General features: G+C 45.3%; 6 protein-coding genes across 6 annotated transcripts; 4 read left to right on the top strand and 2 right to left on the bottom strand.

Annotated features, from left to right (window-relative positions):
* Positions 1–9098: 9098 nt before the first annotated feature.
* Positions 9099–10949, top strand: PHALS_08410 (ribosomal rna small subunit methyltransferase b; the record flags this gene model as incomplete). Its single annotated transcript, XM_024723753.1, has 1 exon — positions 9099–10949. One exon carries the CDS (start codon positions 9099–9101, stop codon positions 10947–10949), a length of 1851 nt encoding a protein of 616 aa, XP_024574698.1.
* Positions 10950–11632: 683 nt separating this feature from the next.
* On the top strand, positions 11633–14411 carry PHALS_08411 (nad kinase; the record flags this gene model as incomplete). The annotated part of the gene is made up of 6 exons (XM_024723754.1): positions 11633–11705; positions 11774–11883; positions 11949–12024; positions 12097–12164; positions 12235–12747; positions 12834–14411. The coding sequence occupies 6 exons, from the start codon at positions 11633–11635 to the stop codon at positions 14409–14411; spliced, it is 2418 nt and encodes an 805-aa protein (XP_024574699.1).
* Positions 14412–14556: 145 nt separating this feature from the next.
* PHALS_08412 (uncharacterized protein) lies at positions 14557–17436 on the bottom strand (the record flags this gene model as incomplete). The annotated part of the gene is made up of 14 exons (XM_024723755.1): positions 14557–14577; positions 14645–14872; positions 14940–15050; positions 15132–15221; positions 15292–15349; positions 15430–15518; positions 15586–15744; positions 15810–15992; positions 16058–16106; positions 16164–16453; positions 16512–16691; positions 16758–17033; positions 17094–17171; positions 17242–17436. 14 exons carry the CDS (start codon positions 17434–17436, stop codon positions 14557–14559), a joined length of 2007 nt encoding a protein of 668 aa, XP_024574700.1.
* Positions 17437–17561: 125 nt separating this feature from the next.
* On the top strand, positions 17562–18209 carry PHALS_08413 (glutaredoxin; the record flags this gene model as incomplete). The annotated part of the gene is made up of 4 exons (XM_024723756.1): positions 17562–17575; positions 17646–17665; positions 17741–17868; positions 17934–18209. 4 exons carry the CDS (start codon positions 17562–17564, stop codon positions 18207–18209), a joined length of 438 nt encoding a protein of 145 aa, XP_024574701.1.
* Positions 18210–18473: 264 nt separating this feature from the next.
* Positions 18474–20420, bottom strand: PHALS_08414 (acetolactate large biosynthetic type; the record flags this gene model as incomplete). Its single annotated transcript, XM_024723757.1, has 1 exon — positions 18474–20420. One exon carries the CDS (start codon positions 20418–20420, stop codon positions 18474–18476), a length of 1947 nt encoding a protein of 648 aa, XP_024574702.1.
* Positions 20421–21326: 906 nt separating this feature from the next.
* Positions 21327–27796, top strand: PHALS_08415 (Inositol-polyphosphate 4-phosphatase; the record flags this gene model as incomplete). Its single annotated transcript, XM_024723758.1, has 7 exons — positions 21327–21338; positions 21436–21532; positions 21624–22603; positions 22679–23951; positions 24018–24106; positions 24163–27300; positions 27374–27796. 7 exons carry the CDS (start codon positions 21327–21329, stop codon positions 27794–27796), a joined length of 6012 nt encoding a protein of 2003 aa, XP_024574703.1.
* Between the last annotated feature and the right edge of the window lie 80 nt (positions 27797–27876).

A 27876-nucleotide genomic window follows, 5' to 3' on the forward strand; every position in this document is an offset into this window, starting at 1 on the left:
GAAGCGCTCCTAGCGGCTCAACACCGTTTCGTTGCACTGAAGCAGAGGAATCGCCTAGCTACATAGGATTCTTGGATGATGAAGACGTTAGTATGTTGACCTAGCACTTCACATCCAGTTGGCTTGTAATAATTTCAAAGTGCTTATCTACATTTGACGCTTCATACTATGCACGGTTATGAGAGCATATACTGTCAAAGTTATATACGTACGCATGGTGCAATTCAAATAGTCTCGTAACCTGAAGTTTGTTCGTCGGTGATACGGTCCAGATATCTTGAATTTTAGCAGCGCGATATTTGGGACAATAACCGAAAGATTGACCCCCTAGGCAAGATGGCACATCCAAAAAGTTTATAAGAATAAAGCTAAATGTACTTGCTGCAGTACAAAAAAAACACAACAAGCTCTCAAAACCAGCTATAACAATAATTTCCCAGGTCATGAGCGCTGACAGGATTCACTTGGACACTTCGGACTGTTCTACCGCAATCTACTTGTAGAAATCGGCATTACGTCAAAAGGATGGCTACATTGAGCTTATCATAAATTTTGACGATTGCCACTTGCCGATAGCCCCTCAGACGTGACAAACAGCATCGAATAACCGAAATCGTTTAACCCAATCAATAATGTTTGTGAACTGCACATAAGAAAGCAATATAGCGTGAAACTGCCCCTCGGTAAAGGCCACTAATTTACACGATCAGGCCACCAGCACCTCATCGTTCGGTGCCGGAAGACAACGCATCCGAAAAAGGTGCTGGCAAAAGCACTTGGGCCACTCCCACCGCCTGTCGATGCGAAGAATTGCACGCGTGTGTGGATCTCAGCTGCACGCTCAACAGCTGAGCGTAACATAGACGAGCTATGTGTATCTTTAAAGGCGGATTACCAGAACTTTTTGACAAGTTGTATTTTGTTGATCTTCAATATCTTCGTTCAACGTGCCCGATCGCAACATCTATCAACTAGTTGATTAATCGTAATGCACGACCTGTGCTCATCACGGCGACTCATGATCATGGCATGCTCAAGTGAAGAGCTCGTACTGTATTTTCAATGCAGTCTCATGCCCACCTGGCTTTGAACCGGACGGGGAACCCTTGCGGAAATCTACTTCGACTTCAACACGAGCCACGTTTTGTTCAGCATCGTTTTGACAAGCACATTCGCGTACGCCCGCCGTAACTTCGCCCATCCGTACGCAAGCCGTTCGATGTATCGGACGCCAGCATGCTGGGGGGAGAAACAGTACACGCTCCTGCTAATGTCCTAACGCATCTGGATTCTTCACCTGGCTCTGTGACACTGAACCAGTCGCCTGTCCTGGTAACTCCAGATGTTGCCTTGGAATCGGATCATAATTCAGTGGTCCCATCGTCGTCGGACAAGCCATGTAGTAACACACAAGTTGGTGAGTCATCTACAACGACTCATCGCGACCTATCTACATCAAGGTCGGCTAGATCCCGGTCTCTTACAGTAATTTCTGGTACAGTGCCTGCTGACGCACCTGAATGGAAGGTTGTACAGCACTCACAATATGAAATAGTCAATCGTAATGGGGGCAAGTTTATCTAGTCAGGAACACTTATTCCATGTGAGTTGGCTATCGACACTCAAGACCCGTCTGCGTTAAGCTACATATCACCGGTACACCCCAACTACTATGAAGTTTTAGTTGCGGACATCGTTACTACCGAATATTGATCTGTGTATTGGTGAATCAAAAGAACGCGAAGAGATCCACGGTTTCACAACCGACACGTCTCTGGCTCCCATGTCTTCCATTCGCGTTCTCAAGCAAGCGCGCCAGATGCTGCATAAAGTTGAACAAGTGACTCCAGCGGAGCTCGACAACATCATAGCCGAGTTCATCGCAACGGACGTTCTAAACTTCACATCGTAGTGTTGGCGATTATTCAAGCGCAACCTCCGTACTTTCGCCAGCTGTTCAAGATCTCTCTTTAACGGCAGCAACAATTAGTGACAGATCATGCCATCTTTTTGTGCACTACCAGATTTGACGGGACAACCGGTCAACTTCTTGTCCCGGTTACGCTCCCGTTTTGGTGACAAGCTGCCTAATTCCGATGCAATTTTAGAGGCAATGAAGGGGCACAGTATGCAGCTTGCTACTGCGCACGAGCCGACATATTCTTCATGATCTTCGCGTCGTCGATTTATGTCGATCCATTGAAGGTACAAGCGTTGCTTCCGTAACAGCTAGCTCCAAAAAGGATTATAATGGATATTTTGATGCCCACACACGTACAGATGTTGCCAAACATTTTCGTGATCACGTTACCACGCCTCCACATGTTTTCACGGCGCTAAAATATTTTAGTGCCCTGGAGTTATCGACTACGGTTGAGACCCCGTCTTCATATTTGATCCGCCCTCAACTCTAAGGAGGCTTGAGCCTTGAAAGGAATTTTGCTAAACATGAAAGGGTTGACACAAAACTTCACTCACTATGTATGAGCGTCTTCTCTCTGCGTATCAGTTGGTTGCGTTTCAAGAGACAAAGTTCACTAAAGAAGATTATATACAAACCAACGAGCACTTTGTACATGTAGCGGATTTTGGAGCACGCTGTTTTTGGTCTCATTCTACGTCCCCAACATTTAACAGGCGCCATGGAGTGGGGTAAGTGTTGTATTCTTCCTCTCCATTTGAAGAGGTTTTTGATCTCACGGCTAGCGTCTACACACCAGAACTGTGCATGCGTTACTTATTAATGTAAGCAACTTTAGGAGGTAATTTGGTGTTTTTACACTTTGTGTATGCACCCGATGAACTCATGTTTCGTGGAGATTTTTTTCGATCTCTTCTTATTCACTTTAAAGCAATGGGCTGCGAAGTGGATACGTTCGAACATATTAGACACCTTGTATTAGGCGACTTCAACATTACAATGGATGAAGACCTGGATCGGACGGCTGCGGATCGGCCTCCCCTGAGACGGGGTCGAATCGAACTTGACGATTGGCTTGGAAAATTGGGTTTAGTTGATGCCTGGCGCTTTATGAGCACGAACTTACGGGACTACACCGGTCCTTCGCGTAAAATTAAATGGACTTTTGTTTTGTCACGGCTATCCTACTTCAAGACAACCTGATGTCAGCTCAACACGGTTGTGATCGCAAGTGGCAATATGAAAATCACATACCTGGTGAAGTGTGTCTGGTCTCAAAGCCTGTCTATTGCAATGGACGTCAACCCTGGAGACGCCCTACTTCGCTTTTACGGGACATTGAAGTGCAACAATACTAGCAACTTCAGTTCAAACGCTGGCTAACCGTATCAAGATCTTCCCGGGGGAGATCCTGGTTGCCTTCTTGGTGAGAATAAAGGAGCAGACTGCATATACCTTCGAAGACGTTGAAAGAAACTTCGACAAGCAGACAAACGAATAATGGCTGCGAAGATAAGTGCAGTTAAGGCGGCCGCCGACTTGGTCAAAGTCGTACCTACAGAACTAACCAAAAACACGGTAGAACAAGTCAAGATGGATATCAAGTCCCATCAGGAAGTTATGAAGGCACCGAACGAGTATAAAATGTTGCCGCAGGCTTACATTCAAGAGAGCGAGCAACTAGTTACTTCTTTCGCGCCGCGCAGTCAGATTGCCTTCGCTCGCCTGTCACAGAGTTGACTAACAAAGACGGTACAATTACTGATGGCCAATCAGCAATTGCTGCAGGCCATCGCAGATATTGGGGAAGGATTTTTCAGTCCACATCCGCTGACATGTTAGACTCACGGTCTTCAACTTATCGGCCACTTTGTTTTGCCATATTGCCGCAGCATACAAAGTCACGGTTGTCAGCGAGGCAACAAGCTATTCTTGACGCCCCAATCACAGCAAACAACATATATTGGGCAATTATGGCATCAAAAATAGTAATTACCAGTTCCAAATGGTTTATCAATTAAATATTACAAGCTTAACACGACTCTGTGGGCACGAATTTATGAAGTCATATACAGCAGTCATTCGGAAAAGGGGGAAAAGACCAAGTTTCAAGGACGGGCTCAACTGTCCCTACTATATAAGTCCGGTGATCGCACTATACCCGGAAACTAGAAATCGCTTACTCTTCTCAATCACGACGCCAAACTAGGACCAAAGGTCTTACAGTGGCGATTATGTTAACTTCTACAGTCTATCATCCACGAAAACTGAAGTTGCTTCGGTCCAGGGCGGTCTATCCGTCACTCATTACTTCGCTTTTAAGATTTGCATGAAATTTGCAAAACAATGTGCCCAGATGCGTGTGCTGTACTCTTGGATTTCGCCAAAGCATTTGATAGCGTCCTTTGGTCTGCGTTGGATATGGTGCTTCACCACTTCGAATTTGGTGCGAATTTCCGTGCATGGGTGAAGACTTCTACAAATAATCATCTGTCAATCTTCTACCAAATGGCTGCCCTGGTGACCCCTTTTTACTGAATTGCAGGTGTAAGACAAAGTGATCCTTTATCACCTGGTCTCTTTGTTGTCTTTATTGAGCCATTGATGAACTTTCTTCGCGCAAAGCTATCTTCAGAAGACGTACCTGTATACGACACAGACACGCCCCATCTTTTACTAGCGTTTGCTGACGACAGTACCGGAATGTTGTCTGATCTCGACGACGCCAATGAGTTTCTTGGTCTCATTCAAAACTATGCGGATACTGCTAATCTACGGCTCAATGCTACGAAAACAAACATCTCGCCGTTTTCGCACCATGTATCCAATGATAAGCTCTCAAAACGACGAAGGCAAACCGAAGTCAAAGTGTTATCACCGTGGAAATCAGTACGGCTTCTTGGTGCTATACAAGGAGCAACTGTTACACTGGAACAACGATACAACGTGGTAATATCTAAGATACAAGCTCGGTGTGCACTTTGGACATACCGTGCAAGAACGCTGCGAGGTAAGGTTGTCATACTGCAAAGTATCATCTTACCGGCATTATGGTACACGGCGAGTAGTAGTATGAATCTATTGCCGATTTTAAAGCAATTTGACATTATAATACGCAATTTTGTCAACGCAAATGACACCAGTGCGTCATCAGCTCGCCCCGGCAAATTTGATAAAGAATGGATATATACAAGTTTTGAAGGGGTGGTCTTGGGCTAACTGCACCGAAAGCCTTCATCGACGCCATGCACTTAAAGTGTCTACGCGACGGCATTGCAGGCACAAATGCCACACCGAACGAGCCTCGCTGGTTGTCACCGGCATTAGTTTTCCTTCCCGTGGCTTTGCGGCCATTAAGAGAGGGTTTCGACATATCATACTACGTAATGAAAGCGGGAGACTGCAATCACCTACCTGAGTATTCGAGAAGCACTTTGAAGCTTTGGGCTGTTTTACATAGCTCACGCGGCACAACCAACTGGAAGTTGTTCACGCAAGCAATGCCGTTTTGGGACAAACCTCACTTCATGTTTGGAAACTGAAGACACCCTTACGCAGGGTTAGCTCGGAGACGGTTGATAAGCTCACGAAGTTAGGCCATCAACTGACTTCAGGAATTTGTGAATTTTAATGGTACATTCGCTTCAACGGATATACTACGACTATTCCTTAATGCGGATGACTTCGCAAGGCCAGGTTCACTGACTCGCTTACTGAATGACACAATACGAAGGCTCTGCTTAATTATCCCAGGAAATTCTCCACATTACGGACCTCACAACCATACAAGATTGAAGTCGCTTGCCATGCATGGAGTCTTGATGGAAAACTTATTGTTGACATGAAACCGTGACTTTGTTAAGTTATTATTGCAGACACAGAAATATACAAGTACTCCAGACCTACCGTTGCGACAGCTTAACTTGTTGCCCGACTGTACGCCTACCCTAAGTATGTAGACTGCGGAGGATACATGGGATCGTTACGTCCTTCCGTTGTTCGGATGTTAAGTTTCGTCTACAACATAATGCACGGGGAGTACGATATAAGTTTAATGGAGAACGGAAGTCAACATGTCAATCACCTGTATACATGGGTGTATTGACGTTATAGACGCCAAACACCTATTTTGGGATTGTCATGTGGCTAGTTATCAATGGAATAATTACCTTAATCTTTCGGCGAGCTCATCGAAGAAATCTTGATTGGACTTTGGTGATATTTGCAGGTGCTTATCAGCTTACACCTACTGCTACTAAGCTGTACGGGGTTCCTGCTATACAAGTGGTACTCAACATAAACAATTGTTGTGTTTTACGCGCCCTATGGCTACATCGAAACAACAAGCTTTACAACACTGAGAAAACAAATTCGGTGGGTTTCGTATGTAACCACGCTAGAGCTTACATTCAGTTGCACTTTCGCAAGCTTGCAGAAATTGCCTTGAGGAACTAATGTCAAGTTAACAACACAATATCTAGCGCTTTACGGCTACATTCAACGGGTGTATCGGATATGGTAACGACTTGATAATTTAAAATGGTTTGATAACTACAATCAATAAACTGTGACCATGACTATGCCTACGACTATGACTATATCTCCGCTACAATTACGACTACAATAACGACTTCGTGCAACTAGAAATTAAAGCTCTTTCGGGCCTATGTATGGTACTGCGAAGTCAAATGGACATGAGCACGTCAGTGCGCTATATTGTATTATGTTGGGGGGAAATCAGCGTGGAACGCCGATTCAATTATCCGACTGGACCGAGATCCAGTCCGAGATAGTGGGAGTTCCTTATATATTTCGGGAGTTTTGGTGACGGGAAACTACATCGCAATATGGATCTCAAGTACTTCGTGGACCACAATCCAGACCAAGCGCTTAACACCGATGCGCTTGACTGCGCGCACATCGACATTAAGGTCCCAATCTATACCTTATCGACTCATAGGACACTATTCAGCGCCCAGTATTGACTTCGCTTACAGAAGTCAAACTCGTGAAGTAGAGCTTCGGGCTGGATAGAACTTCAGCTGTTCCTCCACGAGGAGCACCTTACTGGTTCGACACAGCAAATCTTCAGAACACATCCCTGTGCCATCCGACCAAGTCAAGCTTTGTACCATACCAGCGTATGGTTCTCTGCGCTCTCGGATGGATGGCTATAGCCCGCAACCGGGACTATTTGCAGCTGGCCACTGACATGGCCGCCCTCATGTCTCGCCATGGCCGCCCACATGTCTTGTATGTAGGAACATGCATACTTTGCCTATTATTTTATCTGTTGGTTGAGTAAGTTAAAAATAATGAAAGCAATTTACCCAGACACATGCAGCAACAGCACAGAGCTGTTTCCAACCGTGCCACTACAGGACCACTTTGGGGGACAACGATATACAGTTGTTATTTTCGTCACAACAGAGACACACTTCAGAGACCGCGATATACAATCGTTTTTTTTCGTCTTCTCTTTAGGCTTTGAATCATTGCCACTTCTGTCATCTAGGCTCTGCTCGAGGCACCTGGCAATCCTATTGATCATCATTTATGACAGTCATATATCCTGCGCGAACGCTATCGCATACTTTACCCGCACTGAAGCAATTCTGCTTCGCGGCAGAGGGGCAAAAAACTCGCCAATGTTCTACCTGTGAAGAACTGCGCGGAACATAGCTTCTAGTCCGCCCGGGGCTTGTGGCATTGCAGCTTTGCCATGCCTAAGATGATCGAATCTAGGCTTAGGGTTTGACGCTGTCAAAGCCATCGATCTCAATCTGAAGATTTAACATATCTCTTTTTGACAACATGGACTCCCGGAGTCCACATGGCATCCGAATTTGATATCAGCAACGAATCTACTTACTGTCCACAGATGCGAGACGTGTGCATTTGCACGACGCTCCTTTTATATCAGGATTTTCCGGGGCTTCACAAAGCTCAAGACACATTGGGAACCTAGTGCCCTCCTACTTAGAACCCCCTCATGGACTCGACGGATCTCTGCGAAGGATTTGTCGTTTGCTATTGGGTGGAGATCGACCTTTCGATCTTCTAAGCCAAAAGGGAAGAGGCATGCAATGTGCAGATGATTTATTCTACCGCAGATGCACTGAGATTCTCTTGCTTCTTCTTCAGCATGACTAAGATCTATTCCCTCTAATGCGCTCGTAGAGCTCACATTCTTAGCACCCAGTCCTGCCTTCACGGCGTGGAAGGTATGCCCCGCATTGCATGCATTGCCTATTGTGGACGGAAGGTCCCGGCGCGAGTCGCACTCGTCCGGAGACCCTCCACTGCCGTTACCCCCTCCATTGCGAAAATCAGACTTCGTTGCGGCGATGATATTTCTTGACTCCGAGACACATGACGCCATTTTTTGACTCCCTGGACGGGCTGATAAGAGCTTTGAACATACTCAACACGCCTGATAAAGCGCTGCAACCATCGGGGACCCACGATAGATATAACCTTTTTGTTCTGGTCAAAACCGGTACTTAGACAATTCATAGCAGCAAGTATAGTTTTTTCACAACTCGGTCATCGAAGTGCTACCATGTGTAATAGGGCAGCTCCAAAGTTTGCGTTAGGTGGGTTCACACGTTCCTACCAAAAGAGCGGAAGCTAGAGTATCTAAGCTAACGAACACTTTTGATTGCTCTGTCAAGGTTGCATATATATAGGATTGCTTCAACTTAGAATAACACGGAAATATACGATTCACAACCTTTATGCTTTAATTTCTGACGTGCTGCTAGCAGCCCACATGTACTACGAACCTTTTTAATCAACAGCCTCCGCCATATTTATAAATACAGATATTTCCGTACTTGTATAGACTATTACAGTGTATCGTGCGCAATATTATCAGTACTTGTCTCGTTGCTTTACCTAAGGCTCTCGCCCTCTATATTGAATTCAGATGGGCGATAAAGACAGCAATTCGGCAATAACTTAGAATGGATTAAACGCCTCTTGAAAGCTGGTCATGTCTTGGTGCTCCAAATCTTAAGTTTTGGGACTATCTTTTTAATGCCAAAAATACCACAAATATTGTGTATCGCAAATCTCACTTGGCTACATTTCTTGGTGTGGCACAGCGGGTAACTCTTTGCACACCAGTCAAAACTCGAAGCGACACAAATCAAGCTATTGGCCAACGTTACGAGGTATGGCCAGACCACATAAGCGTAAACTAAGTTCATCGCCGGCTGCAAAAAGTAATGGAAAGACCTCAAAGTACGTTAAAGAAGCGGCGAAGCAGGAGCGACATAGCGCTACAGACAGCAGCAACAAAGCGCAGCTTTTTGATTCGGAAGAGGACGAACAGAGCAATGAAGACAGCGACGAGGAAAGACCTGAAAAGGATGAAGGCTTTTCTGACGCAAACAAAAATTGGTTAAAAATAAAAAAGGATGAGCTAAGTGAAGGTAAGGAGAATGACGATAGTGGAGATGAAGATGATGAAGAGGAACTCGACATTGAGCGCAAGGCTCGTCTGTTAGACGATGAGGAGGCGATGGAGGCTGAGGAGGCTGAAGAAGAAATGCGGCTTAACATTGCTAATAATGAGCCGTACCACCTTCCGACAGAAGAGGAGCTGACTGGTGAAGATCAGGGCGATGGTGACATGTCGGACCCTGCTGAGGTCTACCAACGTATCAAAGATGTTGTGGAAGTGCTGTCACATTTTAGTTCGCGGCGTGAGCCTGGCCGCTCTCGTGTCGACTACATGGAGTCATTGGCTAAGGATTTGGCTGGATATTTTGGCTACAATCGCGAGCTAATTGACATGTTTCTAAAGATGTTTTCGCCCGCTGAATGCGTCGAGTTTGTGGAGGCTAATGAGCAACCACGTCCGCTCGTTATCCGTACTAACACGCTTAAAGCTCGTCGTCGTGACTTGGCCCAAGCATTGATCCAGCGTGGTGTCAACTTGGACCCTCTAGCCAAATGGTCCAAGGTAGGTCTAAAGATTTATGACTCGCCAGTGCCCATCGGTGCTACGCCTGAGTACCTTGCTGGGCACTACATGTTGCAGTCCGCATCATCAATCTGTGCTGTGATGGCACTTGCCCCACAGATGAACGAGCGTGTGCTGGACATGGCCTGCGCTCCTGGCGGGAAGACTACGTATATTGCCCAGTTGATGAAAAATACGGGAACAATCATTGCGAATGACTTAAAAAAGCAGCGTCTTAAGGCAACGGTTGCAAACCTGCATCGTCTTGGCGTGAAGAATACGTCAGTATCGTGCAACGATGGTCGTAGGGTACCACGCCTATTTAAGGGTTTTGATCGTGTCTTGCTTGATGCACCATGTACTGGTCTGGGTGTGATTGCCCGAGATCCATCCATTAAGACACAGAAGGGCGAAAAGGACGTCCAGCGACTTGCTCACTTGCAGAAGGAGTTATTGCTTGCTGCTATTGACGCTGCAGATGCAAAGTCCAAGACTGGTGGTTACATTCTCTACTCAACATGTTCCATTATGGTTGATGAGAACGAGTCCGTTGTGGACTATGCACTGCGCAAATGCTGCGTCAAACTAGTTGACACGGGGTTAGACCACGGTAAGCCAGGCTTCACTCGCTACCAGCAACAACGGTTCCATCCATCAGTACAACTTACAAGACGATTTTATCCTCATGTGCACAACATGGACGGTTTTTTCGTGGCTAAGTTTAAAAAATACGCTAACAAGTTGCCGTCGGAAGAAAAAGAAGCTAAGAAGACACCCGAAGAGCTCGAAGATGACGTTGAAGAGGCGAATCTAACCAAGAAGGAGCGCCAAAATGTTATCACGGAGCGCAAGCGGGCAGCTGAGGATGTTGAAGCCAATGTTATGCAGGAGGATTCGAGCGATGTCGAAGATAAAAATGAGGAAGTCGAGCATCCTGTGAAAAAGCGCAGACAGGCGCAGAAGCCTTCGCAAAAGCAAGCGCCCAAGCGTGGACCGAAGAAGGCAAAAAAACATGCTAATAGGCCTCGCAAAAGTTCGTATACAGCACGAACAATTTGACAATCGTGATACTTAGTCCGTCTGCCTTTAAAGGGTTCGTTTGTTACACTTTGTCCAAAGTTTAACGCGATTAAGGTTATCAAACACGCCCAATTGCTATACAATGTTACCCTGATTTCGAAAGCGGCATGAAACAGTCTCGCTGACAACGCAGGACTATCAAGTCGAACTTTACATTTTGAGCTGAATATATTTTCTCTATATTTCGAGTTAGATTTCCTGCGAAAAATAAGCCTATCTTTTAGCACAAAATATTTCGACGTAGTCAAAGTGTGTTCATGTCTGTGGACTAAACATCATATAGACATTATTGCTGCCATTATTTTAGATAGCAAAGATAACTCCAAAGGTTAGATTATTGTGTACATGTTTTTGCTTAATATAATTATGAATCTCTCGATTGTAGCTACAGTCGACATTAAATGTCGACTGTAAATTTTATAATTGATTGAAATACTTTCGGCAAAGCTGATTATAAATTTTATAATTGATTGAAATACTTTCGGCAAAGCTGCGCTAAGAACGTAAAATATATTTCTTGCAGTCATTACACGGCTACTAAAAAAAATAAATGTAATTTCTAACTGTCTGATTATTACACTAGATGCACGACCTTTTTTTGACACGAAATACGTATGCCGGTACGATGTACCGTTTCCTACATAAGCAGCTCAAGCAAGAGAATGGACCGGCTGGCCGAAGCCACGAATCAGTATGAAGACTCCGTGCCTCTCGTCCTCATGAAGGAGATCGCGGGTATCATTTTTATCAATTTAGCTGCTTATATAAGTCGTAGAGATTCTCAGTATCCTTCATGTTTCCAGACTCAACAATGGTCGATAACTGCGACGCAGAAAAGGTGGTCGATTATCTTCTCGAAAGACTAGATGAGAACAATTACAATATCAAACTCAATTCATTGCAAATCATCTTGGTAAGGACAAAGGTAGATATTTATCGAAGAACAGCAAAATTTAATTATTATATGAGTATCGCCAGTTCTGCATCCAAGAAGGGAGTCCCGCTTTCACAAATGCCATCAAAAAAGTAGAGCAGAAGATTGCGGCTATCTCGCGTTTGTTAACAAAATTTAGCAGAATCTTCTTGTGCTTTTAATTTATTTGAATGTTTACGTCGTTACTTGCAGAGTTCTCGAGCTCTCACGAGCTGATGTGTGGAGACGAAATATATCGTCGTATTAGATTGGCGTCTCAGGTTGTTTGATGTGCAACCTGCTTTTCAAAGAAAGAGTACATAGCTCTCATAACTCGTTTTGTTGTTACAGGAAGTATTGGTGTGTTTAAATAAAAAGCTTTTGTCGGTGCCGCCTCTGCAAGTGCAAAAATTGTACGATGGTGCTGCAAACAGCCGGCAGTTACTACAAGAGGACAATACCATGTGTCATAAGGAAAAGTCAGAACAACATTACTCGATGATTGGTGGTACTGAAAAGGTCTCAAGTCATTCTGCTACTTACCACGATAATTTGTTGGATGGTTATCAAGGTACATCTATCTGCTCGTCAGATGAAACGAGCAAAGATTCTTTGGATGGTTGCAGTCAAATTACAATTCTCAATGCTTCATTTAATTCGCACAAAGACGACTACGACTCTCAAGATACTGACAGACTGAGTCACGCTGAGTCAAACGACTGTAAAAGTCACCAGATCAGTGCACACGGCTTGTCCCAGCAACCTGAAAAGGTTCTTCACTCTGTGCCATCCCTCGTGAGTACGAGTCCTTCATCAAAAAGCTCGGACACAGGTGCTTGGGATAGCGCGAAAGATGTTAACGAGGTTAGTGAGTCAAGTTTCTGACGACTGTAGGGGTGACATTGCTGACAAAGCTAGCCTCAACCTTTTTGCCTTAATTTTTCTTACAGCTCCGAAAAGATGAAGAGCCTAGTCCAGCGATCATAGACAGCAATTACAGACGGCAACAACAGCACCTTAAGCCATGTCCAGCGCGTTCATCCTATTGTGCGGCATCTGGAGATGGATATGCGATCGAGAACGATTTACTTGGAATGGAAGAGCGATTGAAACGTATTCTGACTTTTTGTGAATACCAGCGAGAGAATCCGCTGCGACTGCAAGACAAGATTCATGACTTGCAAGAGCAATTAAGGCAGGCTATTGCCGAGAAGAACTACTGGATGAAGCGTTGCAAAGAGCTCACGACTCATCATCCCCCGACCGCTGAAGTCACTAAGGTTGATCTACAATGCGCCAAAAGCCGCCCTCGCCAGCGTAGTAACTCGGAGCTTATTCTGATTGCTGACACGTGTACTCAGTCCGATCATGGCAGTATCTTTAGCGAGGGTAGCTCAACTTTTGAAGATAGCGGTGCCTTGTCAAACTGCAAGAAGGAGCATGCGAATGACTTTGCCGTGCAACGTTCAATCTTTCGGCTGCTGCAGTGTTCTGACGAACAGTGCGAGGTGTTTATGCCTATGAATCGCAGTATTCGCACACAGCATCGTTCGCGTAACAATGTCCAATTAATGTGGGACGAGCCACCCAGAACGGTGCTTGTTGTGAAAAAGCCTAATGAATCTGAGACTACTGACATGCTGGTGAGGCTGACATCGTGGCTTTCAAAGGAAAAGAAGATGGAGGTTGTTTTGGAACAATCGGTATTTGAAGAGCTTGCCTTGCCGCACACGAAGACGTGGGGTTCTAAGCCACAAGATTGGACCGAGTGTCAGAATAGGATCGACTTTGTCATTTCATTAGGTGGTGACGGAACAGTATTGTGGGTCTCGTCGCTCTTCAGCAAAAGCGTGCCGCCCGTCTTTTCACTTGCTATGGGATCGCTGGGATTTTTAACTCCATTTGATGCTGAAAATGCCGTGGAGCATCTTACAAGTGTCATCAATGGCGGTTTTTACATGTCCTTACGCTCCCGTCTATCATGCACAATTTATCGAGGCGATAAGGAGCGTGCGATTACTGGAAATCTGCATGCGTTAAATGAAATTGTGATCGACCGAGGCCCGTCCGGTGCGCTTGTAGAACTAAATTGCTACTGCGATGGCTTAGAGGTCACCAAGATTGCTGCCGACGGCATCATTATTGCCACACCGACAGGCTCAACAGCCTATTCATTGTCGGCTGGCGGCTCGATGGCACACCCATCTGTGCCGTCGATGCTGTTTACGCCAATTTGTCCGCATACATTAAGCTTCCGACCTCTAATCTTTCACGATAGTGCGACACTGAAGATTGAATTTCCTTCTTCTAGCCGAGCTTCCGCGTGTTATGTCTCTTTTGATGGCAAGGACCGCGTGCGTCTAGAACGGGGCGATAGCATTATCGTTCGTGTGTCTTCCTATCCGCTGCCCTCGATCTGTCGAGCTAACGAGAATCAAGATTGGTTTGAATCCATGATCACTAACCTCAATTGGAACCAACGTCGAGCCCAGAAGCCTTGGCAACCGGCGGTGACTAGCAAGATGTAGCCAAAAAAATGACTTGTGTTTGTGTTGGATGATTAATAAATGGTTTTTGTAGTGATGCGCATTACTGTCAGCCTGTAGTGAGTGTAGACTACTTCGTCTAAGTAATCGATAAATTAAGCTCGTCGTGTCTCGAGACATTCATTTGTCACTCTTGCGATACTGCAAACTGGAGAAAATGTCCACGACAGCAAGAATTATAAAAAGAGAAGATTGTTTGCAAGCTAAAATAATACCTTTTTGATGATGGTGCTCGGCGGCGGGAATCCGAGCTCAATCTGACGCTGCATTAGAGCCGTCTTTTCGTTTTCCGCCTCAGATAGCTGATTAAGTAACTGACGCAGCTCCGCTGCGTGCTCCTGCCTGTCCTGACGCAGCTTTTCTTCTTTGCTATTCACCTCCTCGACATGTTGCTTGAATTTTCCATGAATCTCCAAACACTTGAGCTTGTAAGCTTCACATTTCTGCAGTGACCAGCGAGAGATGTAAGTCAACCATCATTACGTCTATGCTAGCATGAAATATTCCCACTTTTTTCGATTTATTCAGCTCTTTGATTGCTTTTGACAAAGCTGCGTGAGTTTCTCGTTGCAGCGCCACACGATGAGCTTGAGAATCTTTTTCAAGCTTCTTGCATTTTTCCTTCCATCATTATCAATTACTCAGCGTATGTACAATAGACAAAAGACTACAACATTTTGACATGAGTTGTTGCTCACTGACATTTAGCTCTTCTGCCACTGTCGCATGATTTTGTTTCGCTCTGTCAAGCTGTTCAGTAAGCATAGCGTAGTCCTGCTCTGTATATTTTAACTTTTGCGTTACCGTGACGCAATTATTAGTTACTGATATTTTCATTCTCAATACGTCTAACACAACGAACCTTTGCCAAAGCCTCTTCTCTTTCAAGCTGCATCTCTTCCTGATATTGGATAGTTTCTCTAGAGATACGAAATATTTGCCATTTTCACGATTGTGAGTTTAGTTAGAGAGTATGACTAATAAAGCGACAAAAAATGACCTGTGCTTTAGCTGAAGTGTGTGATAGTCATTTTCAGCTTCCTTAAGCTTGGTGCGCAGTGTAATGCACTCTGTCTTCATCCGAGAAGTCTGTTTGAAGTCAGGAGTCAGGTAGGAGATACGGTTGTCAGAACTCAAAAAGGTATAATGTTTGAACCAGCTCGTGGTACGAAGCTTGCTTGTCTGTCAAAAGTTTCTTTTCAGTATTAAGAGCCTCAACCACTTTCTCAAATTTGCCCTTCTCCGTTTGAAATTTATGAGTGGCTTCATCGAAGTCATGCTGGCACTGAGACAACGCTTTCTCTAGTGCAACAATCTAAGGAAATAGCTGTAAGTTCCTTGATGTTACTATTTCACATTGAAGACCCAAAAGCAACATACTTTTTTTTCTGCCTCTGCAACGATTCCTCGAAAACTCTTTAGTTCTTCGTCTTGAGATTTTATCAAAAGAGAGTTTTCTACGCTGTTGTTCAAATCTTCTTTGGCTTTAGCAGCTGCACTCGAACTTGATTGAGCCGCTGCTTCAGCTGCTTGAAGCTTAAGCGACAACACATGAATACGATCCTATTGACCATCGGCAATGAGTCAACTGTGTTGTATACGCATGAAATTCAATATAGGATTTAAACCTTGAGGCTGGTCTGTTCTCGTTCCCAGGTGGCTCGCTCGTCTCGAAATCTATTGCAACATGCCATTTAACTTTTAGCAGTACGACGTCTTAGAAACACTACGCACTTCATCGAGAGCAGATTGTGGCAGCTGACTGTGGCAGCTTCTTTCTGCTTGAGTTGCTCTCGTAAATTTTCAGTCTCTGATCTTGATTCGAGAAATGTGCTCTCTGTATTATTCCATTTAAGGCGTAAATTTTCGCACTCATCCTTTGCTTTAGTAAGCTGACGCTCGGAAGTCTTTAGATCTAGTTCCAATGTTGCAATTCGTGTCGCCTCGTCCGCTAAGCGCATCTCAAATGAGCTTTGTTCAATATCTTTTTGGTGGCATACTCGTTGTAGCTCTTCCCGTGCTTCCTGCAGCATAACAATTTATCAATCTGTGAAAAACAATTTATCAATATCTATATCTCACTTGAACTTCGCTACGTAAAGCCTTCACTTCAATATCTGTTGCATCTCGTTGCTGTTCTAGCTTTCGAAAACTTTCAGCAAGCTGTGAGTTAGCAGCCATTTCTTCGGCAAGTTGCAACTTGCGTTTCAAATCACCCATCGTCACTTCATATGTTTCTCGAATGCACTCCATCTCGTTATCCTAATATAATGCATCATCCTGAGCAAAAAATTGGCATACCCGATATTAATATAGTCATACACTTACATGATCGATTGTTGATTGCTCGTACTCCGCTTTAATCGCTTCAAATTCGCGCTGCATTTCAAAGCTCACTTGACGTTGACGTTCCAACTCATCTTGCAAATTATTCACTCGTTGATGAAATGGACCCTCTAACTCTTCCTGGATTTTTATACGGAGCTGCTCAAGATCCTTCGGAGGTGCAAACTTTTTTTGTAATGAATCAAATGCCCGTGCCTTCATCTCCAGCTGTTTCTTCCATTTTGCAATCAGCTCTTCATGTTTCCTATCTGACTCAATCTATCTCACACAAATACATGACAGGAGTTTTCATTACTTTTTTGCAATGCAGCGATTCACCTTTTGCTCTGTTTCTTGGACAAGCATGAGCTGCATCTTGTCGCAGCGATCCTGTAGACGCGAAACCTCGCACTTCAGCTACGCAAGAAAAAAATTGTCATATGAGCCTTGAAACACAAAAACAAAAGCGTGATAATCACACCACAACCTTTGAGCTGAGCTGCTGGGCGTCATCTCGCTCACGCTGTAGCGTTTGACTGAGAGCCGCGGTTTTCTGCAGGTCTGTATTCAGCTGCACGATCTGCCGCAGCAATGCGTCATACCGGGATCCAGTGATACCTGCTTCCGAAAAGCCTTCAGCAAATGTGGTTGACGCAGGTGCCGCAGTTGAAGGCGCGTCCATCGCGGAATTCGAAAAGTCATTGTCGGTTCAACTGCGCCGTTTCCTTTGGTGTAGTACATAGTTGTAATCTTTGTAAGTAAAGCTCAGCAAAACTTAAACACCTCGCGTGTTATTTTGTAACAATTATGGCGACTAATCTGTGTCATTTCTGTGTGATAAGCACACAGAAATGACACAGATCACGAGTTTGCAACAAACAAGAGACTTAGGTGGTATCACTTAGAGAGGGGTATGATGATTAGAATTACGGATGCACGGTTCACTACTGAAATTACCACAATTGCTTAACTCAAGGAATTCTCAGATTTCTGGACCTCTATTGCTGTTGAGATGAACCCTCGATGCATCTTGTTTGTAGCCGCCCGCGCCGCGCGCATCACGCCTCTTCGGTCACGTACACTCCATGTCGAAGCATCCAAGTCTTCTATTATGGTGGGCAATATATGTTACATATCATTGCAGATCCTTTTTTCAACGATGACTGCATGATTATTCAGGATGCCATTGCTAAGGAGAAAGTGCTCGTATTTTCAAAGACTCATTGCCCCTACTGTGCCCGCGTCAAAAGCACACTAGAAATTATTGGTGCTAAGTATCAAGTTGTTGAGCTCGATACGCGTGACGACGGTACTCAGATCCAGTCACTACTGCTGGATCTCACTGGCCAACGCACGGTGCCTAACATCTTCATTGGTGGTAAGCACATCGGTGGCTGTGATGACATCATTGCGCTCCACGCCAAGAGCGAACTGTCTTCTATGCTCCAGAGTTGAACTAGAGAAAAATACGATACGTATCTGTTGGTCATCACTTTTGTATCATGTTCATTATGCTATTATTATTTGGTTCATTCATTTCTAGCAAACCTCTTAATTAAGTTATGCCTGACATTTTTTTGTGAAACACAATTTTTTGCAGATGAAAAGCTCGAGGTGGTGGAATTGTACATCCACAATAACGATAGTGAAAGTATCGATTTAGTGATATAAGTCTGATTGGGTCTTTTGTTATATTTACTTACGTCCTCTCTCATCGATTCAGACCGAGGTTGTACCTGGGCAGTCATCAAAGTCGCCAATAATCATTTCATCCAGCGAACGGCCAGCTCCGACCATAGGATAGCAATGTTCGTTTTTTTCAACCATAAATTCTCCCAAGATGGGGCCCTTGGCAGCGAGAAACCGGGTCATATCTTCTTCTAATGTGTCTTCCTTTGTACAGCGGAATGCCTCGCAATTCATCGACTCGGCAAACTTCACAAAGTCCGGATTTGACATTTTAGTAGCCGAGTACCGCTCCTCGTAAAAAAGATCTTGCCACTGCTTCACCATTCCTTGAAAATTATTATTCAGCAAAAGAACCTTTACTCCAATATTAAATTCTGCCGCAGTAGCCATTTCGGCAAGCGTCATGGAAAAGCTGGCATCTCCATCAATATCAATAACAATGTTGTCGGGCTTTGCTGCCTTTGCACCAATGGCTGCCGGAAGACCAAAGCCCATCGTACCCAGACCGCCGGAAGTGATGATCGAGTTAGGATACGACCAGCGGTAGAATTGAGCGGCCCACATCTGATGCTGGCCCACACCCGTGGTAATAAGTACATCATCACGACCCTTTGTTTGTTTATACAGCTCCTCTATAACACGTTGAGCCTTCAATGGTGCACCAGGAGCCGCCGCACGGTATCGAAATGGATATCTTGTCTTCCATCCCTGGAGCTTTTTGTGCCATTCAGTGCGCGGCTTACTTTCAACCTTAGGCAAAATCTGTTGCAAGTTGTACTTGGTATCACCTAGCACGGCCACGTCAGCAGGCACAATCTTTCCTATTTGTTTGCCAGTGATTTCGAAATGGATAATGCCACCTCGACCCTCAGCAGATGCACGTCGGGCTTCACGCGCAAAGTCCGGGACGCGGCCTGTTACACGGTCATCGAAGCGTGCGCCAAGTGTAATGATGCAATCAGCGTCCTGCATCGCTTTGTTAGCGTACACCGAGCCGTGCATGCCCAGCATGTGCAGACTAAGCGGATCACGCTCGTCAAAGGCACCCATACCTTGCAATGACGTAGTCACAGGAATATTAGCTTGGCGCGCAAACTTACGAAGCTCAACGCTGGCATGTTGAGCACCAGCACCGGCAAAAATGAGTGGTTTTTTTGCATTGTTAATCATCTTTACAGCGGCAGCCAGATTGGCATCTTGGTTAACACGGTTGCCTTCAATCTTCTTCTCGCCATAGTAGCCCAGTAGCTGAGGCTCAGTGATGACGGAGCTCTTGCACAGTCCAGCCGTGATGTCTTTGGGCAGGTCGACAAGCACAGGGCCAGGCCGGCCGGTTGTAGCAATGTGAAAGGCTTCTCGAATGTTGCGTGCCAGATCCCGTACATCACGAACCTGCACATTCCACTTAGTGCACGGGCGAGTAATTCCCAGCACGTCAGCTTCTTGAAAAGCATCCGTGCCCAGCACCTGAGTAGCTACTTGACCACTAAAGACAACGATGGGAGTACCGTCCATTAGCGCATCCTGCAGAGGCGTAACAGTGTTGGTGGCACCAGGGCCAGAAGTCACCAGAACAACACCCGGCTTGCCAGTAGCGCGGGCGTAGCCCTGAGCCATGTGGCCAGCACCCTGTTCGTGCCTTGTAAGAATGAAGTCAAAGTGTTTACTCTCGTGAATCGCGTCAAACACTGGAAGAATCGCACCACCCGGATAGCCGAAAACGCAATCAACTCCCATCTCTGCCAACGTCTCGTGAAAAATCTCGGCTCCGGTCATGCCAATAAACTTATCCGTGCTTGCAGGTAACGAGCGTTTGTGTTGTTCCTGCCCTGTGGTAACGGACAACTTGCGGGAATGATTGGTGGTTTCCGTCACCGACGTCTGTATCCCTTGTGTAGCTATGGTCAAGGTTCGAGAGGTGTGCTGGCGCTTGGCCACGGTGTGCATTGAGCGTAAGAGTTGTCGAGCTCTCAACATGTTGATTTGCCGAAGGCTACGCAAATTGGGCTCTGCCCACTCACCACCCGAACAAAAACAATGTTATTGCAGATAACGCGCTCTGTTGTGACTGCGCAAACGATGGAGCACATAGCCGTAGCTTTGTGTTCTGATTGGTTGAGAGCTTTAGTTGCATGCGTCCCGACATGATTGGTTAGAAAAGACAGCCACATTGAGGTCGACAATTTAAGAATCTGATTCTAATAGTATATGTCCTACCACTTTTTACACTCAAAAGCTGACGCTCGAATTGGAAGTGATAATTGTAGGTAAAGCGTTATTAACCCGCACCCAAAATACTCAGAAACGGCCTCGTCTTACAAAAGTTGGTACTTTGTGCGGGCAGCACAATTTTGTACTTAAACATTGTTTAAAGTGTCGAATGGATCTGAAATTATCTTTTAAATGTGCCTTGCTTGACCACTCAATTGAAAATGGAAAAAGTATGTACTTAGTTTAATTACAGTAAGACGAAAGTCCGCAACTCGGATAAATATAAGTGGTTCTAGCCGCACATCAATTAATAATCGTTGTATGATTAAACATGCACTTATTGATATAAATATAATCAAAAATTGATGTGAAACATTGTGGTGAAAATAACAGCAAAAAATGATTACGTTGCCTTAGAGACTTTCGATTCTCCTCCGAAGTGGAGCGGACAAACTTACGCAATGTGTGATGGACAATGCTTGATGTTGAATTACATAATGCTCTAGGGAGTAGGCGCGATATAACCTTAACACCTCTTTCCTTTCAAAACTGATTCAGATCGATACGTATTGCCGTAAATCAGATTCGAACAGGCCAGTTCAAAATCTTGAATTTGATTCGCTAATTCTAAATGCGCGTTGCACATCTTTTCATCATCCCAAAGCAACTCTCATGTCCATGCTTGTACGTATTGAACCAGCGATCAACCGTTAGCCTCTATTTTTAGCTCAGTTTTTTCTTACGAACACCTCATTCGATATGTTTCTACATGTTATATTAGCGTCAACCTTTGCAGGGCAGCGGGAGACACATGTATGCGATAGTATTGCTATTATACGCGTTTGCGTCATCTATGCGGACGCAGGCTACAAATGAAGGTAACATTTGACATTTAATCAAATGGATATATCTTACATGTAGCTCTTTGATACGACTTTTGACGTCCTCATTGTGTTGGTGTTTGAGAAGAAGTAGACGTAATTGACATTGTACCAGCACTCATAGCCTTTGATGCGCATTTGACTGAGACCGAGCTCAAGCAAATGATGACAAAAGATGGAAATGACATACCTCCTGTAGCCTCATCAAGGGAAAAAGTGGAACATACAACACAGTTGCTAAATGGAGTTAGAAGTGCTGGATCGTCCAAATGTGATCAAGATGCAGAACAGATTGAACTGATGCAGTTGGGAGACTGCATTCAATCCATGAGTGTTCTAGGCCCCGTTTTTGAATCTAATGCAGTTGAGAGCAAGGACATCGAGATTTTGGCAGATCTTGCAATGCAGTCGGAAAAGATTTCCTTACAAGATATCACTGAAACTTCTAGGAGCTCCGGTATACTAACCCAGACAAGCGCTTTGGTGAGGTCGGATGGTAACGATGGTGCCTCGAAAATAAGTGAGATGAATGGCGTGCAAGGATACAAGGAACTGGATCTGTTAGTGAAGGGCAATGACTTGCACATGCCCGTTCGTGCAGATGGAACCAACGCTTTAACGAGACTCAGTGGTACTGACGCGATGCCTGGTTTACGCACCGATCCATTGAGTCACCACGATACAGCCATTTCTTCTGGCATTGGTGCGTCATCAGAATCTCAAAAGCTTCAGTCTGACGCTCAGACTGCCACGGCTGGTTTTGACAGTAAGTCAGCACTTGAAAGCAATTTATTGCTTTCTAGGGCTCCAAGGAATTCGAAACTGTCAAATATTGACATTTTTGAGGACCAAGGTGGGGATCAAGTAGTCGTTGGGGCACAGGAATCACTTAAGACTGAGCCACCAGGCACCTCGATCGCAAATTCGGGGAAATTACTTGCTTCAACAAAATTATTGCCAGTAAACATATCAATAGCGTCCAAGCCCGACAAGGAAGTTATTAAGGTTGCTCCACTCACAACAAGCACAAATATTTCGAGTATACTGGGACTGAGAAAGGAAACCTCGGTATGTCACAACAGCTGATTTGTTCAAGCTTTATGCGTCTGCTGTGTCTTAACTTTCTGTATATGTCTCCATTAGTATCAAAGCGTATCTCATGCGCCGTATGCGTCCATGTACTGCCGATGCAAGGCTACGGAATGCCAGGTTGAGCATCCGGGCGAGTCGAGCGGCTCCTCTTGCAAAAGCAAACTCTCTAACGGATTGTGCCCTCTAGGATACACGAGGTGTGTTTCGACAGATTCTTACAAGATTTTAACATCGACGGTTACTCCCAATAGCGTCGTAGATGCGACGTTTACGCTGCTGGCAGGCGACATCATCGGAGCATTTTTCAATTTGGGAAATGAAAACCCGATCGCTCGCAAAAGCAAGTGGTGGGTCACTATCTTGTTACCAATTGGATGGAGATATGTAGCGTGGGAAAACACTGCAGTCGAAGTGACGTTGCGCGACAAGGAAGAATTTCGTCTGTCGGCTCGTGTGCACAGCTGTGCAAGCGTGACAAGCAGCTCAAATTGCGATAGAAATCTTCATCGAATTGGATTTGTTGACGTCATGACTCTTTTAAACGGCAGAAAAATGCTGATGACGTCTAGCTCTCGTGGGCCCATGCTGTTTGTATTATCGAAGAGTATCGTTACGGGTTTCAGCGCCTCTAGCAGCTTAGTGGGTATCAGTGTGTCGCTATCATACGAGACGACATCTGGAACACTCATAACCTCACGACGTACACAAGAGCTTAGTGTGGCTCCTTCTGGTTCGATAACACCGACCTCGACGGGCGATTTAGGTGCTCTCACTCTTGCTACAATGGCGGTACCTTCTGTTCAAAGAGGTCGTTTGGATTCATCTTTGGTCTGGATGGAAGAAGACACAAAGATACTTGTGCTGTCTTTTAGCACGTCCACCATCATTGGTCCCGACTCGGTGGACGCAAAAGTGTGCATTGACTTAAAATCTTCACTTTGTGCGAGTAAAGGTAGTGACCCGATGTCTACAGTGAGTTTTGGATCGTCCACACAGGCGTCATATGTTCAAGGTGGCAATCCGTTTCTCAACTTATACGCTAACCCAGGTGAAAGCAACTTGAAAGTTGAAAGCGACAACGCCACCTACTTTTGCGTGGCAAACCTTCTTCCATCAGGCGTTCGAAGAAATGATTTGTGGGAAGTCCGGACGGTTTTCACTTTTCAAATTCAAGTAACGAACGTGGCTTGGTCTCGCGATGGTGACCAGCAGAACAACGACACGAGCAGGTTTCGATTGCCTGCACTGAGTGAAGTACTGTTGGTGAACGGAACCGACGTGATGGCCAGTGATTGCGCACAGACATTAGTCCACGGCAAAACGTGTAAGCTTTTGCTTGTATATGACCTTAAATGGAGTTTTTTGTGTTCATTTGCGCTTTTATCTGTAGATTCAAAGTACACTTTGAGTGTGTATAGTGTAATGTCCATCACTTTCTTTGCTGTTGCACTGGCTGGCGCTATTCTCGTGACACGTATGGTACGTCACGTTTTGATATGACAAAGTGGTTTTGAACGACTAATTTGGCGTTGCAGAATGGTATTTCGTTTTCTAGATCTACATTCTATAATGATATGACGTCGCTGTCTATCATGATAATTTTTATTTTGTGCATCGTTGGCAACGCGATTTGGATTCGTGTGTCGACGGAAGCATCGTCAGCTAGTGGAACAGACATATATTATGTGTTGTATGCAATATCTATCTGCTTTACTTGGACAATGATGACGTCGGTGTGCTTCCACTGGGTTGGTGTGTTGTTTCATGACGTGGGACCTTCGAAACGCACGATTGTATTTATTGTCTATATTATTCTTAACCTGGTGTTCTATGGAGTTCAGCTGTTCGGCGTCGTGAGCCTCACGGACTTTTACAAGTGCACATACGATGACTATCTCAAAAATCCTTTCTACTCGCGGCGTCTGTGCTCGAACGACTACTGTCCGGATTTGCAACCAAGCCAGTGGAAGTATGCAGTAACCAGGGTATGCAAGGATGTGAACTACTCTGACTGGTTCTTTCCGCTTCAGTTAAGTGCTGCACTGCTGCTCTTTCTTTCGTCCGTGGTATTGCTTATACTCGGTACTCTCGTGATTCAGCGCGGTGTGCGATTAATCGATCAATCTGGTGACATTTTCGACGATCACGTGGTCAACGTGATGAAAAAATCTTTGATTACGTATTTGGTGGTAATTTTATCAATAGCACTTGTTCTTGGAACATCTAGCATCATGAACACGATCCTCCATTGGAAAAACTGGAGCGTTAACTCTGTCGTGTGGTATATATTTTCGATTTGGCTTCCTACTTTGGTACCGCCGATTGGGTTTCTCTTACTTCAGTGGAACCCACGACTGCATGGAATGAACTGGAATCCTTCAGTACATGTAAAAAATCCGACCTTACACCATAATGCATTACCAAGTATTTCGGAAAAAATAGAAAATGGCAAAGCTGACCTAAGTGGTAATTGTACCGGTCTGAGTGATGGCTGGGCAGGCATCTTGCGCTTTCCGGATACCGAGTACAATCCTACTGGACAGGAAAGTGTCGATGGTATGCAAAATGTACTTGCTCTTGCTCTTCAGCTCATATCGCCCATTCCTCTTACGCATGCGTGCTTTATTGAGCTTTACGTGGCAGAAAACACAGACTTTGAATGTGGAGATAATGATGGGGAAGATCAGTACGACGAAAATTTAGTGCTTGATTACCGCCGATCTTCGATCAGTACGTTCATTGAGAGTGGTGTACATCAAGAAGGATTTTTAAGTCGACGCAGTCAACTCTCTCTGCTTGGCTCGGGCGCAATACCCACGCCTTGTCCCGTGACAAATCCAGCTGCGAAGTGGTCCCGTGTGGGCTTCACTGAGACAGTCTTGCCTACACTCTTGACTGGGAATTGTGAGAACGCCAGTGGTGTTATGCAAGTTGCGACCTTTTTGTCGGTGCTACAGATTTCAGTAATGCCTGCAAATCCTCTTTTACGTTTCGTTGTGTACGAAATTCCTGAAAATTCAGATGGCGAGTCACGTGAGTCTCGTCAGTCGATGCGCGCATCGTCCCGACAGCTCGACGAGCGTGCTCGAGTTGCGCGCGTATCAGGTATGGGCAGGGCACCTACTTCACGGCCCAAAGTATTTTGCGAGTTTTCGTGTACATGTGATGACATGCTCATGGCCGACGAGGTGAACTTGATGGCTCGACAAGCATCGACACGCCATCGGTCTCCTATCCCAACAGTCCTGAGCGACGGCCCTGGCATGGAGTCGCCTAACGTCACAGCTGCTGCTGGAGTGACTTCTCGTGAGGTTGACACGTCTGTGCCTCGTCTCCGCGTTAAGTCGATGACTGTGTCTCCGCGCCATTTAAAAGAGCGTTCTGGATTTTACATAACAAAAAGTTTTCAGTTTGCGGAAGGGGACGAAATGGTGATTGAAGACATGACAGAGAGTCCCTTGACTAACGAAGTACCACGACAATACTTGGAGCTGCTCATTACTGAACGCGGAAATGACCTTGAGCGCGCGCAGACTGACGCTTCGGACTATGGGGCTCGTGTAAAATGTGGCCTTGCTGGCAATTTGTACGACAACTTGATTGATCAGATTCGAAGTGAGAATGATCAGACGGTGGTACAAACGTGGCTCAACGAGCGTCTGCAGCAGCGTAAAATGTACGTTGAAGCACTGCGTGAGTGCCACCAATTGTGTATCGATCGCGCGGAAGAAGGGTTGAATTTCAAGGCGAGTACTGAAAAAAAAAGTCTTGTCTTACGCTTTCTTCCTATCAACTTGCACGTACAAGATATGTGGGTCGGTCCCACGGCTGACCTGCGCTCGCAGCGATCACGGCGAACGTCTCCTAACGTCCGGGTGTATCCCACGGTAACGGTCGGCGCGTTTGCGGCTCACTGTTATAAATTCCGGCATAAGGGCAGCATTTTAAGTTTGCGTGCGACTCTGCAGAAGCGGTCGCTCTCGCGTGTGCAGAGCAATTCATCCGAGAAGAGTTCCGCTGATACCGTGAACTGGAGTGATCCAAGTATTCGCTCAATCGACGAGATGCGATGGCATCTTACCACGCGATTCGACATGTGCTTCTCTCAGGCTTTAACAACCCTCGTGACGTCATTTTGTCGCCAGTTGGAGCACTCATTGCAAAATCCCAACGATCGCACCTTCTTGCAGACTGTTGACGCTATTGGCTTTCTTTTTCAGGTCGAATCGTTGCTGTCTACCCAAGGCAAGGAAATTGGAATGCTAGAAGACTTTTCTGCCGCGGTCGATGTGCTCAAACACGTGTCATTTGTGCTTGATACATCGCCGCCTGCCCAACTCTTTTCGACTCTACTGAATTTGCATATGAAGAACACGACATTGCCTAGCGTCGTATCAGTTCGTCTAAGCAAAGGATCAACGAACGGAACTTACACCGTAGCAATTGGTGTGCGCTGCTCAGATGATGTACGATCATCGATCCCTTCAACTATTCGATCGGGAGGGTTAATATCTGTGACCCCTGTGATTTTTACACAAGGCATCAACGAGATGCAGACATTAGCCAACAATGCAAGCACAAGAAAAACGACTTTACAAGATGTCATCAATCGAAAAAGCTTTTTAGTCTTGACGCGCTATGTTGAGAAATACAAGCAGTTTGCTGCTGAGAGGGTATGGAATGTATTTCTTAGTCTCTGCTTCATGAATTTATTGACGCTGACTGTAAATTACTTGTTTGTCACAGCCAAATGCAGTGCTGACACCAATGAGCACAATCGCACCTCTCCTTAAATCGCTGGAAGAGCGTATTGCTACTGGTAGCAAGCGTCAGGTGGTAAAGTCCAAACATCCAGAAATCATTCAGGAGAGCTCGCATTTATGTCGATTGCTGGGTGCTGGCCGTGTCACATCATGCAAAAGTGCTAAAGATCGCACTAGCATGTCCGTGACGCTCGAGCAGGTGCGATTGCTAAGGGATAATCACGGATTGCCCGAGAAATTTGCGGTACGCACTGTTTCAACTATGCGGAGCAATGGCGTCCGCCTCGAAAACGCATTAAAAAATACCGGCAAGCGTCAGTATGCCTTCAATGCGTTGCAGCGCTCGCTGCTTCCCGATGAGTACAAGTGTCCTGAGGGCACTTTTGGCCGTGGTAACGTGAGTTAAAATGTGTTTTGCAGCTTGTCGCGTTGCGTAAATTTTGAGTCCTAATGGTCAACTCGAAATTATGTTTTCGCAAAATGACA

Source organism: Plasmopara halstedii (assembly GCF_900000015.1).
Source record: "Plasmopara halstedii genome assembly, contig: Scaffold_322, whole genome shotgun sequence".
NCBI classification, from domain to species: Eukaryota; Oomycota; class Peronosporomycetes; order Peronosporales; family Peronosporaceae; genus Plasmopara; species Plasmopara halstedii.